This window comes from Culex quinquefasciatus, chromosome 2 (assembly GCF_015732765.1).
Source record: "Culex quinquefasciatus strain JHB chromosome 2, VPISU_Cqui_1.0_pri_paternal, whole genome shotgun sequence".
Classification (NCBI taxonomy): domain Eukaryota; kingdom Metazoa; phylum Arthropoda; class Insecta; order Diptera; family Culicidae; genus Culex; species Culex quinquefasciatus.
This window is the reverse complement of record NC_051862.1, coordinates 51,346,379-51,365,113: the sequence shown is the minus strand read 5'-3', so window position 1 is coordinate 51,365,113 and position 18,735 is coordinate 51,346,379. Positions and strand designations below refer to the sequence as shown.

Here is an 18,735-nt window from a genome sequence, read left to right as displayed (position 1 = left end):
TTTGCCGTTATTTTTTACAGTTAAATTATATTGCTAAAAATGTGAAACACTTCCGAAAACACATATCACAACACAAAACACGCAATTACATTTTAAGTGTAAAAAGTTGATTTTTTCCCGATTTCGTCATTTTTTTGAATTTGCGCGTGGCATGCCGGAAGTCACAGGTTTTTAGGCTAGATTTTTCGGTCTAAGGACTTTTTTTCCTAGAAAGACCACCTTATAGCCTTTCATTTGCGTCCAAGACAACTAAAATCGGTTGAAATGGCGTGGAGTTAAGATTTTTAGAAAAATGTGGTTTTTGATAAACCTTATGAAAATTGCCCTTTTTTGGGGCCACAGTAGCATGCCGAAGGTCACCCTAATGGCCAAAAAAAACTGGCAAAAATACGGGCTAATACGGGACTAATTATTTTGGCCAACAAATTTTCAGCCCGATCGGAGAACTTCTTTTTGGTTTATTTTTTGCATATCCCTGACAGAAAGCGGTTTCAAAAACACACGAAAAGCAAAAAAATGGATTAAAAAAGTCAGATATTTTCTAATCTAAATCAAAAGAAAATAAAATATGTTCAAAAATGTCACTAGAGGGTTAACGTTTTCTCTACTCTCGTTCCCGAAAAACTGGCAACCCGACTCTACCCGCGGGCTGTCGCGCCAAATGTCAAAACAGTTTCTTTTGAACTCATTTTTCGAATACGTTCCATTTACCGTGTACCGCGCAGCAGTGCCACAAGAGTGAAAAAAAGAGTGTCGAAGAATCTTCCCGCAGCAGTGGCCGTGGTGCGGAAGAAGCGCTTGAAAAACACTAACGGGAATCGACAGACCCGGTCCAGCTCCGCGTAAAATCGGCCCTCGTTGGTTCGTCCACTTCCGGCAGGAACAGATCCTTTTTCTTTTCCGCTAGTGTCACTTTTTCTGGTGTGGGTGTGTAAGTGTGTGTGCGTGCTGCACACGCTTGACAGAACGGGACAGCAGCGCATTGTTTGGCTGAGTGTGTACGTGCGTGCGTGTGTGTGTTTGTGTCTGGAGGAGAGGCTTTTGGCTCGTGATAGAGGAAACTTCCCGCAGGCAGTAGAAGCAGCTCCCGGGGACCTAGCCCGGACCGTGTGTGTGTGTGTGTGCTCCGACGTACGCTCTGCCACCCCGCGCATCCCGGAAGAGCTGCACAACTGGCGCCTGTGTCGAGATACAACAGTGCCTCCTTTCGCTTCCGCGAGTGGGTAAGTTCCGGCGGAGAGATCTGCTAAGAAAAAGTTCGGTCCCCTCCCTCCCGACACACGTTCCATTGTCATCCTCTTCACAGTCGCACTGATCGCCGTCGATTTCGACATCCAGCCATTGTTTTGGAAGTCGCGCCTTCGACGGACGATGATGGCCGCGGAGTTGCTGCTGCTGATGCAATTGGCAAATAATGCAAATTAGGGTTTACCGCCGATAATGGCTACTCGCGGCTAGACGCGGTCAGTCTAGCGAACCTCCGGTGTTGTTTCGGTTCGGGCGGTGGGCTAGAATCGAGAAAAGATATTTGCGGGATTGTGTGTCTTTTTTCCAAGTGGCCATCGTGGTGCAGCAGCAAAATCTTGGATTGGCAAGAAGGGAAAATAATGAAAGTGAAGAAGTCATCGCGTAGGAGAGTGCGGGGTTTGTCGTAGCTTATTATGAAAATTAAAAAAAAAATAATCGAGTTTGTTATTTTGCTTTACATATTTTTTAATAGTTAAAGATTTATTTCAATCAAAATTCAAGAACAATTGAATTATTTTATTTGAAAAGGTCCTATAAACATAGAAAATTATGTAACTTAAACGGCCTCCTAAAAAACTCTGGGATTGTAAAATTGTTTGTTGTAACTTTTTTTTTCACAGCAAACCGCTTATTATACTTAGCTAATTTGTATAATAAAATTAAGAGGCTGTATTTCATATTGCATTGTACTACTCGACTTTAAGTTGATGTCAGTAAACGCTTTTGTATCGTCAAGGTATGGTCGGTTTCGACTCCCTGAGCACGCTTCGATCGACAGACTTGAATTTTAGTGAATTCCCTGTGTTCAAAATATGCCCTTAAATTACTCCTTGAAAATAACTTCGTTTAGTAGACTTCAGTGATTCCTCACAAAACCATAGGATCAGGTTTTGATGGTATCAACATCCCCACCAAATTAGAGCTTGATCTGAAAATGCGTATTTCAATTTTGCACTTTTTTGTGCACGCTTGAGATGGTGTATGGCAGATTATGCACCAGGCTGAATAAGGCTACCTTGTAGGTTGTAGGTATGTTTTGTCACACCAGGTGATTGTAGAGTGTGGACTTAAAAAATGTCCGTAGGTGTCCGGTGCTCCTGCTAGCTTGGATAGCTGACTATCGGTAAAGGCTTCTTCGAGATGGCTCCCATCATCTCTTCCGTTGGGCACTTAGTGCAGTAGATAATTCGTCCTTAGACAGCTCTGGTTGTTCTCGTCCAGATTTGCCAGCAATCGCTTCAGCCACAAAGCTTCTTCAGTCAGCTCCAGCTGATCGTCCCTCCTTTTCGCTGTTTGACTTCCTGTCGAAAGTGCTCTCCGCCGTTCTTGAGTCTTGCTCACCCTTAGACGATAGTGGCTGGTCTCATTCAGCAACCGGATGATTCGTTTGTGCTAGGTCTAGTCCGTTAGAGTGGACGCAGCTATCTTATTGCTCAGTATCGAAATCGCTGCGGAAGTGTCCGGTTTCGTGTACACTGACAGCAAATGTCCGACCACCTTCCGATTCTCAACATTATCCGGCAATGGCTCTCCACGACCTGATTGATGTACTTACTTCGCTTGGTTAATGAAGAAAGCACCTCGGTCATCGCGTTTGACTTCAATTCCGAGATAGTAGAGCAATTCTCTACGAAATCGGTCTTTTTTCTTAAATTTTAATTTTCGTATTTTTTAATCCGGCTGAAACTTTTTTTGGTGTCTTCGGTATGCCCAAAGAAGCCATTTTGCAACATTAGTTTGTCCATATAATTTTCCATACAAATTTGGCAGCTGGCCATACAAAAATGATGTATGAAAATTCAAAAATCTGTATCATTTGAAGGATTTTTTTGATCGATTTGGTGTCTTCGGCAAAGTTGTAGGTATGGATATGGACTACACTAAAAAAAATGATGCACGGAAAAAAAATTTGGTGATTTTTTATTTAACTTTTTGTCACTAAAACTTGATTTGCAAAAAAACACAATTTTTAATTTTTTTTATTTTTTGATATGTTTTAAAGGACATTGATTGCCAACTTTTCAGAAATTTCCAGGTTGTGTAAAAAATCTTTGAGCGAGTTATAAATTTTTGAATCAATACTGATTTTTTCAAAAAATCGAAGAATTGAGCGCAAAAATTTTTCAGCTTCATTTTTTGATGTTAAATTAAATTTGCAATCAAAAAGTACTGTAGTGAAATTTTGATAAAGTGCACCGTTTTCAAGTTAAATCCATATTTAGGTGACTTTTTGAAAATAGTCGAAGTTTTCATTTTTTAAAAATAGTGCACATGTTTACCCACTTTTGACAACAACATTTTTGAAAAGCTGAGAAAATTCTCTATATTTTGCTTATTCGGACTTTGTTGATACGACCTTTAGTTGCTGAGATATTGCAATGCAAAGGTTTAAAAACAGGGAAATTGATGTTTTCTAAGTCTCACCCAAACAGCCCACCATTTTTCAATGCCGATATCTCAGCAACTAATGGTCCGATTTTCAATGTTAAAATATCAAATATTTGTTAAATTTTCCGATCTTTTCGAAAACAATATTTTCAAAATTTTCAAATCAAGACTAACTTTTCAAAAGGGCCAAACATTCAATATTACGCCCTTTTAAAATGTTAGTCTTGATTTGAAAATTTTGAAAATATTGTTTTCGAAAAGATCGGAAAATTTCACAAATTTTTGATATTTTAACATTGAATAAGCATCCAAATAAGCAAAATATAGAAAATTTTCTCAGCTTTTCAAAAATATTTTTGTCAAATGTGGGCAAACATGTGCACTAATTTAAAGAAATGAAAAACTTCGACTATTTTCAAAAAAGTCACTTAAATATGGATTTAACTTGAAAATTGTGCACTTTATCAAAATTTCAGTAAAGTACTTTTTGATTGCAAATTTGATTTTACATCGAAAAATGAAGTTGAAAAATTTTTACGACCAAAATTTCGATTTTTTTTTTAAATTAGTATTGATTAAAAATTTCATAACTCGGTCAATGATTTCTTGCACAACCTGGTAATTTCTGCGAAGTTGGCATTTTATGTCCTCTAAAACATATCAAAAAATAAAAAAAATAAAAATAGTGTTTTTTTTTTGTTTATTTAACTATCTGGCCTCTGTTACCATAGTTTGGCCAAGTTTTACCTTTTTACAATTCAATTATATTTATTTAAAATAAATGCGACTGGCGCAGTCCCACGTCAAACTGCAGGCTTCCACTGTCTTCTCTTCGGCTTGATTAAAAATAGTGTTTTTTTGTAAACCAAGTTTTAGTAATATAAAGTTAAATAAAAAAATCACCAATTTGTTTTACCGTGTATTATTTTTTTCCAGTGTAGTCCGTATCCATACCTACAACTTTGCCGAAGACACCAAATCGATCAAAAAATTCCTTCAAAAGATACAGATTTTTGAATTTTCATGCATCATTTTTGTATGGACAGCCGCCAAATTTGTATGGAAAATTTTATGGACAAACTAATGATGCAAAATGGCTTCTTTGGGCATACCGAAGGCACCAAAAAAGTTTCAGTCGGATTAAAAAATACAAAAATTAAAATTGAAGAAAAAAGACCGATTTCATCTACAGATCTTCTTCGTTAAAATTGTTGGGGGCGGGGCTAAATTTTGGTAAGTGGCTTGTTCAAACAAGATGTTCAACATCAGTTAAACAAGCGTTGTAAGAGAACTCTTGTTGGATGAAGATTTCACTGGAAATTTTCTTGGAAAGAGGATGTTAAACAAGAAGTAAAACGACACCTACAAAAAGACAGACGAATAAAAGTACCCCACATCTCCTATCCCTTCTAGTGTTACCCCCTAGTATTAGGCTTGGTCACTTCAAAACTAACAAATCAGCTGTGTGGCCACGATCGCCGCGACAACTATCCAAAAATTTGTCTAAATACTTTCATTTTCTCTTGTCTTTTCTTCTTCTCTCTTTCCCTTTTATTCACTGGCTGACATATTTATGGTGTCTGGTGTCTTCTTTGCGGGTGGTGTTTCGGAATGTAATTTGGAACGGGACATTTGTCTACCTCCAGAACTAGCAAACTCGACTCGACCTCTTCACAACAAACTTTGTGTGTGTGCGCGCGCGGCTAGGTTGGTAGCAGGTTCCTCGGAGGTCCATTGTGGCTGACGACACGGCGGCCGCCGAAGCAAACCAGCAGCAACGACGACGACGACGCAACTCACGGGAGGAGGAAGACGACGGAAGTAACTACGGGCGGACCGAGGCCAGCAACTGCGACCGGATGAAAACGAGAAAGAATCTGACGACAGTGACAGCAGCAGCATTGGAGGAAGACGAGTTACGACAAAAGCAACAGGCGATAATAGTGCTACAGAGTTAAGTGATTCGTCCAAGAGGGGGGGAAGACGGGACAGAGGATTCGAAAAAGGACGACGACGAGGAGAAGGAAGAAGGACAGGCTAGGAACCGGACGGAAAGGCAGGAATTGCAACAGCATCAGCAGAAACAAGAGAAGCTTAAGCCCCAGATCGTGGTGCAGGTAATCTTGGTGGTTACTAACAAATGCATTTTGGTTTTTCGCTTGGTGTTTTGGCTTAACTTTTTTGTTCGCTTTGCTTGAAATCTCTACTAATCATCCTCTGAATGGTATGTCGCCAGCCAATTCTTTCTTTCGTTGAAATGCTTGTGTTTTGTGTGGGCTGGGCTCGTATTTATCAGTAGTGTTGGAAATAAACAAAACAGAAAAATCGATCCAACTCACAGTCAACGCTTTGAGTGTCCTGGTCGCCTTCTTAATAATGTGGTAAACAAAGCCCGGGGTGCGAAAATATGTGTCTAAAAATGCATCGCTGGGCAATGTGAAAAATATCTTGGATAGAATTTCGCCTTTTTTCCATCCTTTACTATCGTTTTACGCAAAATTGATATTTTTCGTCCGATTTCTGTGTTTCTACGCATAATTGTCCCGTGGGTCCCTATTCACCCCATAAGTCCCTAATCATCCCAGTTAGCAGTTTATCACTCTTATCTGCAATCATCTTGCTATAAAATAGATAAACAAGACACAATACTTCGTAAAACTGATAATTTAGTGAAAGAAAATAGGGGAAAGCGGGGCAAGTGTAACAAGCTAAGGAAATGCTCGTTATAACCCATTAAAAACGTTAAAAAATCTGTCCGATTTTTTTTTATAATTATCTTATTCCAGGTCTCGACTAAGACTTTTATAGAACAAGTTTTCAAAAAATCCAGTTTTTTAATGTAATTTTTTTTTTAAAATTTTGATTTTTCTAATGATCTACTCAACTAGTGGGGCAAGACGAACCACCCGTTCGGGCAAGAGGAACAATGCATGAAACAACATGTTAATTTTCTTACAATTGAACTGTTATCACTTAGATACATCAGATTAGAATATATTTGAAATGTTTCTTTCATTTTTAGATTAAATAATAATATTTTACTAAACATTTGATCGTTTTACAAAAAAATTACTTAGTTGAAAAAAAGGAAATTTTCGTAATATCACTTTTTTGTATGGACAATTTTTTTAACAATTGTTTATCAGTTTTTAAGTACGTTTATGCATTTATTTCCCAATAAAATATGTTGTTGCAGCAATTCGTAATTTTTCCCATACTAAAAATCTATATGGTACACTTGCCCCACCTGAACAAGATTTTTTAAAAGCTCTCAACAAAAATAACCAAAAGTTAAATCATTCTTTATAATAGGTGCAAGTCATTGGTAGGGACACCACTGATCTAGAAAAAATGGCATTTTGATAAAATGGTATTTTGATAAAATGAGCCTTAAAACGAACCATAAGCCTTATTTTGCACTTTCCAAATATTATAAGAAAACCAAGGTTTTGAAAAAAAATTAATCTTAAGCCCCGTGGCGTTTACGTCGTTTTGGCGGTTATGTAGTAGAATCAACTACACTCAAACCCCGTTGGTTTGACACCAACTGTTGTCAAACGAACGGGGTCACTTTTTAGTTTGACACCCCTTTTATACGGAGTTTACACATACTACCAAATGTTTGTTTAGATGTGTGCGTGAGCGCCGTGTAAAAAGTGACAGTTCGTCACTTTTTGGTTTGACTTTGACCAACCAACGGGGTACAAACTAAAAAAGTGTCAAACGAAAAAGTGACCAACCACCGGGGTTTGAGTGTAATTGCATTGCTAGCAACAATTTCTCATACTGGAAATAATCAAAATTTTAGAAATAACGGCCGTACGAGCGATTTTTCCTCTTGCCCCATATGGTCGTCTTGCCCTACCTCCCCCTACTTGGTGGGACAATTATGCGTAGAATTGTAACGATGGGACAAACAGACTTGGTGTTGTTTTCAATGATTTTCCGAACTAAGTACTAGAATTTTTAGGTTGTTTTTTTTTCGAAAAGTACACATCAAACTAAACCTAAAAATGATAAAAAGTCAGAATTGTATAAACGAAATTACATGGAGCAATTATGCGTAGAACTGTAGTATAACGAGTTTTAACAGTATAACCAATATTCAAAGAACCTTGTAGAATTTGTTTTTTTTTTTTTTTGCAATTCCGTTCCAACACTACAGGCGAATCTCCGATTGTCGATCTCCACTTTCTCGATATTCCTTCCTTCTTCGAAGGAGTCCTCCTTTACTCAAAGTTAGCTTCGATGTCGACACACAGAAAGTCGACTGTATTTCTCCGTTTCTCGACTACAGGCGAATCTCCGATTGTCGATCTCCACTTTCTCGATATTCCTTCCTTCTTCGAAGGAGTCCTCCTTTACTCAAAGTTAGCTTCGATGTCGACACACAGAAAGTCGACTGTATTTCTCCGTTTCTCGATATTTTTTCAGTCCCTGCAAACATCATACTTCAATGCTCTTTTTCCTCGATATCCTCTCCCTTCCTCGATTGTCCCATGCACTGTAACTAAAATTCGCACTTTTATGTTGGATTTTTTCCTTTGGTTAATATTTTTGGAGTTTTTTTTTGTTTTTTAGAGATTCAATAAACCAAATTTTGGATCTGTAGCAACATTTAAAAAGGGCGTAAACGCATTATGACAGCAGCTGGGAAGGCCAGCTGCCTACGAGTTTTGTGAAAATGTTACCGGTTGTCTTGAAATTTGTAAAATAGTTCCAGTTGTCATAATGCTTATCCGCTCTTTTCAAATGTTGCTTCAGATCTTGTCTACGAAACGGAGTTCTCATGGGAGTCTAACAATCTTTTTTTTTTGTTTGCTCTTTTCTGAAGCTGAGCATCAGAAAGAAATTTTCAATCAAATCTTTATTTTGCAGCGTTCTGTAAAAGTTCTCTTTCTCAATGGTTTCTGCTCAGCACAGTTTGCTTAGCGTTCAAAAAATTAAATCTGCAAAAAGTTGAATTGGAAGTTGTGCACCAGAGCACCACCAACTTTAATTTTGAACACAAAAGCTTTTTACTTCAAATCGCTAAGAAGTTTAATTGTTTCATATTGCTTCGGAATGTGTTTAAAATTTAAAACTACATTTTCTTCTCTTGACGACAATGTTTCTATAGTTTGAAATGGAAATTTTGAAAATCTTTGCATTTCCAGATTTCTATTATTGGCTCATTCAAAACCATTAACACTAATTTTCTTTTTAAAAAATACGAAAAATAATTAAACCGTAGGTTCAAAAACAATGTGTATTTGAATAGTCCTAACCAGTGTCGTGGTAAATGAGTGATAAAAAAACTATCATTTGATTATTCTCGCACCAACATATCCGAAGGTATAGCGACCGTCAATGTTGCTTGTGAGTTCTCTTCAGTTCTTTCATTCTCGCTCTCATACTCCATCTCATTTCCTCGTTCTTTCTCGACACTCGCCGGATATTATTTTGTTTTCTCAGAGAAGCGCAATGAAAGAACGTGAGAGGGGAACTGGGAACCACGCATTACGTCGTGTTAAACTGCGTTGGCAGATTTTTTTTTGTGGCTACCCTCTGTTGAGGAGTAATGTTTGCGAATGCGGGAATGAGAGAGGAAAAGAGAATGTCAAATGGAATTGTGTAAATTTTGTAAGATGCTCCTGAATACTTATTTGCTCATATGCCCAGGTGGTGCTCTTGTTCAAGAAATAAAGAAGGCTTCATTTGTGCGTTTCTATGGGATTGCATCAAAAGGCAAAATCTTGAAAGTCTGAAATTAAAATGGCAAAATTTTGTCTTTTGCTCACAAGGCAGAATGTCTTAAAAGCCAAAATATGTATTAAATTTTGTATTTTGTTCATATTTTCACGATTTTCATCGATTGTGATGTTCAGAAATACAGCACATACAAGTTTCAGCATTTTTGTATGACCCAATCTCACCCCCCAAACCCAATGTCACCTCTGATAACGGTAAGCTATCAAACTGTGCTTTTGGTTTAACTTAAAGAGAATAGGATCACATTTCACGTAATCAACAGGGGAGAAATGATGCGTGGACATACCGCACGAATCGCTCCGCAACAGTTAGGTGTTATTCGTTAGAATAAATTTGGCAAATAGTTATATTTTGAGATTTGATTAGTACTTAAATCGAATAACATATTTTTTATAATTATGTTTTTGTGGCATATAAAGATAATAAAAAAAAAGTTGGCAGATGTGTCAGTGAAGGAGCGGTGCCATTGTGTCTGGGGAAAAAATACTTGATGATAATTTGTTTTAAACTTACCGGCAACTTTGTTTTGAATGTTTTGCGCAAAAAAAAAAAATCTCAGCAAAGCGTGTGATTAATGGGCTATTCCTCTTCCTCCCTCCAGGCAATGCCATCGGCAGTCAGCGGTGGCGGAAATCATACAGGCGGCGGTGGTGGCGGCGGGGGCGGCAATGGCAACAACATGAACCCGCAAACGAACGAAGAATGCGGCATCCGGGACGTTTGGCGACACAATCTGGACGAGGAGTTCCGCACGATCCGACACATTGTCCAGAAGTACCACTACGTGGCGATGGACACCGAGTTCCCCGGGGTGGTGGCCCGGCCCGTTGGCGAGTTCCGCTCGTCCGCCGACTACCAGTATCAGTTTCTGCGCTGTAACGTGGACCTGCTACGGATCATCCAGCTCGGGTTGACCTTTATGGACGAGGAAGGTCGAACGCCGCCCGGCTTCTCCACGTGGCAGTTCAACTTCAAGTTCAACCTCAACGAGGACATGTACGCGCAGGACTCGATCGATCTGCTGCAGAACTCGGGCATTCAGTTCAAGAAGCACGAAGAGGACGGCATCGACCCGCTGGACTTTGCCGAACTGCTGATGACCTCGGGGATCGTGCTGATGGACAACATCAAGTGGCTCAGCTTCCACTCGGGGTACGACTTTGGCTATCTGCTGAAGCTGCTGACGGACCAGAATCTGCCGGCCGAGGAGAGTGACTTCTTCGAACTGCTGCGAATCTACTTCCCCACGATCTACGACGTCAAGTATCTGATGAAGAGCTGCAAGAACCTCAAGGGCGGTCTGCAGGAGGTCGCCGACCAGCTGGAACTGCGCCGCGTTGGACCCCAGCACCAGGCCGGCTCGGACTCGCTGCTCACCGGGATGGCCTTCTTCAAGATGCGTGAGGTACATGGTTTTAGTTTCCTTAACACTAGCAGTAGTAGTAAGCACAACAGCAGTGACTTGGGCGAAAACGACGCTGCTGCGGTTGACGCTGGTTGTGGTGGTGTTGGTGATGCTGCCACTTCCGATGCAGCGCCCCCCACGACCAACAATGCCACCAACAACACCAGTGGCTTCGTCAGCTTCGAGTGCAACTGCAGCGACAGCTTCGAGAGCGTCCTGAACCAATCCATCCACCACATCGACACCAGACTCAAGATGCATGTTAGGAAGGACTCGAGCGATTAGCGACTCTCTCTCTCTCTCTCTCACATTGTTACGATTAGCAAGAAGCAAACAAGTTCCTTTTCACTTTACATTTCTCTTTGGGTCCCCGGTGGACATCGAGTTCCTTTGCCTAGGATGTCGGAATACAGCAAATGAGGAAGTTTCCCCCTCTCTCGAACACGAAAATGTGCAAACATTGTTACGTTACGTAAGCTATTTATGAATTGTTAAATTGTGAATTCTCTACTCAAGCGTTGCGCAAACAACGAAGAATAATGATATAAATCAACATTGAATTGGCAAAAAATAATGAAAAATCAAAATTATGTAAAACCTAAAACTGTTTCTTTGCTTCAATCACGAAAGAGAATCGCGCAGGATTTGCAGTGTTAGTCGCCTCGTGGAATCATCCTCATTTGCTGTATGATGCTATCGGCATTCGGAACAGAAGGAAAGTTACACTTAGCTTAGGGTTTGACTTGTTGAGTTAATTGCGAAGTTTGAAGTTTAAAATCATTCCGATAGAGTTTGCTTCAAGCATCAGATTGGCCGATCCAGCTTTTGAGGATGGTACCATGGAGGATGTCCCGTTGTGTATAGAGAAACATCGATGATAAAATCCGATTACTGTTCTAAGTTTTCTAAGTTTGTAAAATTAAAACAATTGTAAACTAGGGTAATCGGATTCGTGTCGATATTTCTCGTGCGTCTGTTTGTATCAAGAAATAGAAACTAATCAAAATAATGCTTGAAGTAAGCTCTCTTCGGATAATGATCACTAAACTGTTCCCAAACAATACTCCCAATGGAAGTGGTTTTCCCTGTTGGTTTTAGTTTTTATCAATCCTTCAACCATTTCTAGGTTGAAAATTACATGCTACATTCGTACAAGGAGCGAACCATACAAGCTTAGGAGAACCACTCGTTCCTGTCTAAATATTTCGGAGAAATTTAAAGTGCACGTGTTTCTGAGGACCACAAAGTACATGCTTCCCCTCTAGTTGAGCGTGCGCAGAAATTTTGTCACTCGGAGTAATCTGCCGTTCTACGCATAATTGTCCCATGTTCAAAAAAGTGCAACTGAGAAAAACGCGATTGAAATTTTTCGACCGATTTCTGTGTTTCTACGCATACTTGTCCCGTGGGTTCCTATTCGCCCTATGTGTCCCTAATTGCCCCAGTTAGTAGTTTATCACCCTTATTTGTGATCCTCTTGCTATACAACAGGTAAACAAGGCATAATGCTTAGTAAAACTAATGATTCCGTGTAAGAAAATACTTGGTGGGACAATTATGCGTAGAAGTTCAACGATGGGACAAACAGACTTCGTGTTGTTTTTGATGAGTTTCCGAACAAAGTACCAGATTTTATGTGTTTTTCTTAAAGTACACATCAGACTAAACTTAAAAATGGCATAAAGTCAAAATCGTCAAAAACTGACATGGGACAATTATGCGTAGAACGGCAGTAATGTTCATTGAAAAAACAAACCTGGACTTTAGAGTTATGTCCTATAAACAAATCTCGATTTCTTTTTTGATGAGGTCCTACCAACATTTGAAAGAAAATAGCTTATAGGACCTTTTTTTAAAAAAAAAAACTCTGGTAATTTACACATCAAGTGAATCCCGCTTACTCCGATCGGCATAAGCGTAAGATGTGGGAAAGATACACTCAATGTTTACATTTGTTTATAGAGTTTCTCAGAAAATGTTCACAAATTAACGAAAAGAAATTCAGGGGAAAGTGGAACAAGACGACCATATGGGGCAAAAGGAACAATTGCGCGTGTGACCATTAGGGCGGAATCGAGTTATATGGGAAAATTGAAAATGATAAAAAAAAATCCAATCAGCAACACATTTTTTTTGGTCTCTTCTTTCTAGGGTCCCAAACAACCTCCCAAAATGAACATGCATTTTCACATTTTTTTTATTTACAAAATTCATGTTTTATTATTTTATGAAACTAACACCGTAGAAGTATAGCCCTGGATGTCCTGAACAGTTCTCTACTTCACTACTAACTCTCGAGAAACTACGATCAAAATTTTATTTGTCGAGAAATGTCGATCGAGGATCGAGAAATTACAATCGTAATTTTTAATAACAACTTAAAAAATTCAAAACAAAAATTTCAAAAATTGTTGAAGATTTCTAAAATTTTAGCAATTTCAAAAGATTAAACAAGGCAAAATAAATCATATCTAAAATAAATCAAAAAAATGCAAAAAAACGTTCTTTTGAACTGGAAAAATCTCTAAAATTAAAATTTAATTTTTCGAAACATCTTAATTTTAAAAGAAAGTTTAAAAAATTCGTGTGTTAATCACAATATAAAAAAATACAATTCAATAGACTGTTTTTTTTTAATTTAAAAATCCAAAATCTTTAAAAAAGAAATTTCAAAATACAAATTTCAAATAGTTTTAAATAAAAACATTTGAAAATAAAAGAGTTAATTGAAAAAATTAAAATTGAGAAATTTTTAATATTGTTTTTTCAAGTTTAAACATTTAAAAATTTATCAAAAAATAATAAAACAATTGTCTATCAAAACCGGAAATGGATCTTATTTTTATTTTTTGATTTGGCTCAAACTTTGTGCGGATCTAAGCTATTTTGTGTCATTGGATCACCCTTACAAGTCTCCATACAATTTAGGCATCTGTTTATGCAAAAATGTAATTTTTCGAAAATCTGAAACTTTTCAAGGAATGTTTTGATTGATTTGGTGTCTTCGGCAAAGTTGTAGGTATTGATGAGGACTATTCAGAAATAAATATGTACATGGAGGAAAATGGAGCAATTCTCTGAGATTTCGGTCATTCGATTTTTTTTGTATTTTTAAATCCGGCTGAAACTTTTTTGGTGACTGCGGTATGCCCAAAGAAGCCATTTTGCATCATTAGTTTGTCCATATAATTTTCCATACAAATTTGGCAGCTGTCCATACAAAAATGATGTATGAAAATTCAAAAATCTGTATATTTCGAAGGAATTTTTGATCGATCGATTTGGTGTCTTCGGCAAAGTTGTAGGTATGGATATGGACTACACTGAAAAAAAAATGATACACGGTAAATTTTTTTTGATGATTTTTAATTTCCCTTTTTGTCAATAAACTTGATTTGCAAAAAAACACTATTTTTTTATGTGTTTTAGAGGACATTAAATGGCAACTTTTCATAAATTTCCAGAATAAGGTTTTACGCCGTGACGTCATTTGACAGCTCGTGTGCACTGTTTACATGGTCTTCGACGATTGTCGACGAATTTCCCCGAACAAAATCGACGACCGCATCGAACTGTGCTAAGTCCATGTAAAAAGTGCACTCCTTCTAACCTCCAAATCGAGTCGGCGTAAAACCTAATGGGCAAAAAATCAATATTACGCCCTTTTAATATGTTAGTCTTGATTTAAAATTCATGAAAATATTTTTTTCAAAAGAACGGAAAATTTTACAAGTGTTTCATATTTTAACATTGTAAATCGAACCATTAGTTGCTGAGATATCGACATCATATCGAAAATGGTAGGATGGTTATCAAAAAATAAAAAAAATTAAAACATAGTGTTTTTTTTTTGCAAATCAAGTTTTAGTGACAAAAAGTGAAATTAAAAATCACATTTTTTTTACCGTGTATCATTTTTTTTCAGTGTAGTCCATATCAATTTCTACAACTTTGCCGAAGACACCAAATCGATCAAAAAAATTCTTCAAAAGATACAGATTTTTGACTTCTTTGGGCATACGTAAGGCACCAAAAAAGTTTCAGCCGGATTAAAAAATACAAAAATTAAAATTAAAGAAAAAATACCGATTCCGTAGAGAACTGCTCAATGGTGATTTTTCCAATTTTTTTTTTTTCACAAAAAATAAATTTCCCAAATTCTTTTTTTAGCTTGTTTTTTTTTTTTGCTTTAGCGGACAAAACCCCGCGTCTTTTAAGCCTTTCAGAAGTATGGACCAAAATGTTGCCGAAGAGTTATGATTTTTTTTAAATATTTATTTTTGTAAAAAAATTAAATCTTGTACTTAGTTTTTTTTTTAATGTAATATCGAATTTGCAGTCAATAAGTACTTTACAAATTTTATGATTGAGTGCACCGTTTACAAAATATAGCCATTCAAAGTTGAATTTTGTCCAAAAAAATCAGGTTTTTTTTTATTTATTTTTTAAATTTCGTCTAAGGAACATTGAAGATTAAACCACTGGTTGCTGAGATATAGCGGATAAAAGTAAAAGGATCAGGAAAATTCCACCCAAACAACCCTCCATTTTCTAATATTGTGATCTCAGCAACTAATGGTCCGATTTTTTAATGTTAAATGTGAAACATTCATGAAATTTTCCAATCTTTTCGAAAACAATATATATTTTTTTTTAAATCAAGACTAACATTTAAAAAAGGCTAAACATTCAATATTACGCCTAAAACTTTCCCGAAGAAAGTATTGTGCTATCTTGCTCCGTGCTTAAAACTGGTCTAAAACGTGATTTCCGAGCAAAAAAACACGTTTTATACCAGTTTTGAGGACGCTGTATCTTTTGACAGGAGCAAGATAGCACAATAATTTCTTCGGGAAAGTTTTAATCGTTCCTAAATTTTAGGGGGTTGGTTTGAGGCCCCAAAGCATGCGCATGAGAGACATCCCATGGTTGCCCCTCCGTTGCTGAACAGAACCGTAATATCCTTTCAGCACTACTGATCATAGACTTCTACGCTCTAATGGTGTTTCCCTTAACAACAGCATGTATGAATGCGCTGAAAAGATAAAAAACTATGATTGCCAAAACAAGATCAGTTGCGAATAGGTAACAGTCATTGGCCACCAACGGCGCCCGCCATGTCAGTTTGTAGACCTCGATTTTAAGGGACGGGAATGTTAGTTAGCGCAGGTTGCTACTAGGGCAGCTGATTTACTCTGTGCTTACACCCTTACAAGCGCCAGGAACCTGAAAATTGGTTAGTAGGATTGGGCGTTTGGTCAGGATTCATCATAGAAGATGATGATGCGACCCAAAATCATAGTGTTTGTTGAAAGGTATTATGTTTTATTCTCAAGGCAAGCAATCGGATGCTGCGGATGAGACATTTCCCGTTTATCGGCTGATAACACTGCACTTTTGATGGCATTATTCCACAGATACAGACAGCCTCTTAAAGTTTTTAAAGTTTGCGAAAAATGAGTTTTTCTCAGTGTTATTATTGGTTTGATTTTCAATATTAAAAAAATAAACTTTTGTAAATTTCCACAAAGGTTGGTTGAACTATAAAAAACACCTACTAAGTGTGGAGTAATACTTCAATACTTGCAATGTTGCTTGCAGTTCAAAATCCTGTACTAACGTTCCGATCCCACCCACTTCCCCCAGATGTTCTTCGAGGACAACATTGACAACGCCAAGTACTGCGGCCACCTGTACGGTCTCGGCACGTCGTTCATCGTGAACGGTAGCAACAACAGCAACAACACGATCAGCAGCGGCGGCGGCGGCGGCAACAACACCAACAACAGTTCCAGCACAGCGGGCTCGAACGCAAACAGCGCAAACACCGGCGGTGGCGGTTCCGGCGGGGCACGGGACGGCGCCAACACCGGATCGACCGGAGGAAACAGTAACAGCAACAGCAACCAGAACAACAGCAGTAGCAACAACAGCAACAGCAACAACAACACTAGTAACAACAACAACCACGACAACGGTGAATCGAACGCGACGTCCTGATTTCGTCTGCTGACGAGGTAAAAGGGGAGATGGAACGAAACCGTTGCTGAAGATTCAAACGGCACGACACACACAAACGCATTATAACCAGCAGCAAGTACTCTTCTCTTACTAAAAAAGCAAACGCAAGAAACAAAAAGAAACAACTATTTATTGAACACACAAACAACACACACTCACAGCTTTATTACTATCAAACTATAATCGATATACTCGAGTAATTAGAGACTCTCGCTTCAAGCTCTATATCGGAAGCGCGAATGTTTATCTAATTTTAAGGCAAGGAAAGGAATAAACATTTTAATCGATAAACTTTTTTCAAGTTGTGCAGAAATTGTACCAATTTATTTTTGTGTGTCATTTTTTTTTTTTTTTTTTTTGAGTTGTTTTGTACATTATTTTCTTTTATCGCACCTTTGACGAATACCTTACTAGATGAGCGTTTAAACATATTTTCTTTTTCCTGTTTCTGTTTGATGATAAAACGCTAGGTGAAATAGAGGATTCAAAGTGAATTTATTTTTGGGCATTTTTTCTCATACATTAACTAAATCTAACTAAACTATGGTAAAGCACACAAACACACATACACACATTTAATGAACTATAGGACGACGAGCAGCAGACTCGGCATATAAATAGTGCGACGAAAAGAGAAGAGAACGAGGTTTTCTGGTTTTGTAGAATAGTTTTCTTAGTAAGAGGAGGCAGAAAAGTAGAAGCGTGCGCATGGAGGGACAAACTTGACTCGAGACACACAAATCTAGACGGAAATAAAAAGAAATAAAACAACATTTGTGAGTTATAAAATAAAACAAAAGGACGACGACGAAAAAGAAGAGAGGAAGAAGAAGTGGAGATAAAAGGCAACCACAATAGTAAAATACACAAATTCACTTAAAGGCATGAACAAAGTTACACTTTTTAGCTGCAGCAAACTTCAATAGTAAAATTGCGAATAAACAATTGACAAACAGCAAGCAACAACAACACACACACCAGCAAACCGGAAGCAGCCACATCAACCTGGTGGGGCGAGCTCAACACGCAAAAAATATACATTGAAATAAAAAGTTTTATTAATTCTGAAATTATTCAAATTTAAACATTTGTTGTGTGTCGATATGACGAAAGAAATCCTTAAAAAATTAATCCACTACTGTTCAAATAATAAGTTTTAACCGTAAAGATGATTCTGTGAACGGATCACATTCCACAGAATCTACTGGGGAGGAAGGATGCGTGAACATACCGTACCAAATGTTCAACAAATTTCGTTTAACCATAAGTCTGGGACTGAAAACTTTCGTGGTGATCGTGAATTCTCGTACACTAAAACCCCCGATTACGCTCAGGCGTTACGCTTTGTATTTCGTCGATTTCTCTGAAACGACGCAACATTTTTGCAATCTTTTTGAAGCAATTTATACGTCTTGTGCAGATCTATAAATTGATTTCAAAAGAATGTAGAAACATTACACTGTTTTCGAGAAATCAACCTAACAAAAAGCGTAACGCCTGAGCGTAATCGGGGGTTTTAGTGTAGTGAAATTACGATCCACCATCGACGTGAAATTACGATCGAAATTTGTAATAACGTCAGTGGGGGTGACTATGGGTCAAAAAAACGATACACCGCTCGTAATTTCTGAATAACAAAAACAATTTAAATAACATCGAAAATCTTTTATCGTAGAATTGTTCTTAGATAGTTTACTAACATTTCCGCGAAATATGGTGTAATTCGATGGACTCTACTTTAAATGGCAACCGTTTGAAAATTTGAATTTTTATTTATGACGAAGGCCGATTTTCAAGAAGTTTTTTTAAGATAAAAAAAATCAACAGTTTTTTATTTTTGTAATTTAAAAAAACCCTAAATTTCAAAATCGGTCATGCACACGGGATATGTCTTGGGAGTCCTCAATCCAAATTTCAGCCAA

The 18,735-nt window shown here is 37.7% G+C and overlaps 1 protein-coding gene across 2 annotated transcripts; it reads left to right on the top strand.

Moving 5' to 3' along the window:
* Nucleotides 1-688: 688 nt before the first annotated feature.
* Nucleotides 689-17,898, top strand: LOC6049878 (CCR4-NOT transcription complex subunit 7). Of its 2 annotated transcripts, XM_038256340.1 has the most exons (4): nucleotides 689-1,223; nucleotides 5,283-5,753; nucleotides 9,989-10,792; nucleotides 16,439-17,898. In XM_038256340.1, exons 3-4 carry the CDS (start codon nucleotides 9,992-9,994, stop codon nucleotides 16,790-16,792), a joined length of 1,155 nt encoding a protein of 384 aa, XP_038112268.1. In that variant the 5' UTR covers nucleotides 689-1,223; nucleotides 5,283-5,753; nucleotides 9,989-9,991; the 3' UTR covers nucleotides 16,793-17,898. The 2 variants fall into 2 exon arrangements, with proteins under 2 accessions (XP_038112268.1, XP_038112267.1); XM_038256339.1 differs by lacking the exon at nucleotides 5,283-5,753.
* The last annotated feature ends 837 nt before the right edge of the window (nucleotides 17,899-18,735 follow it).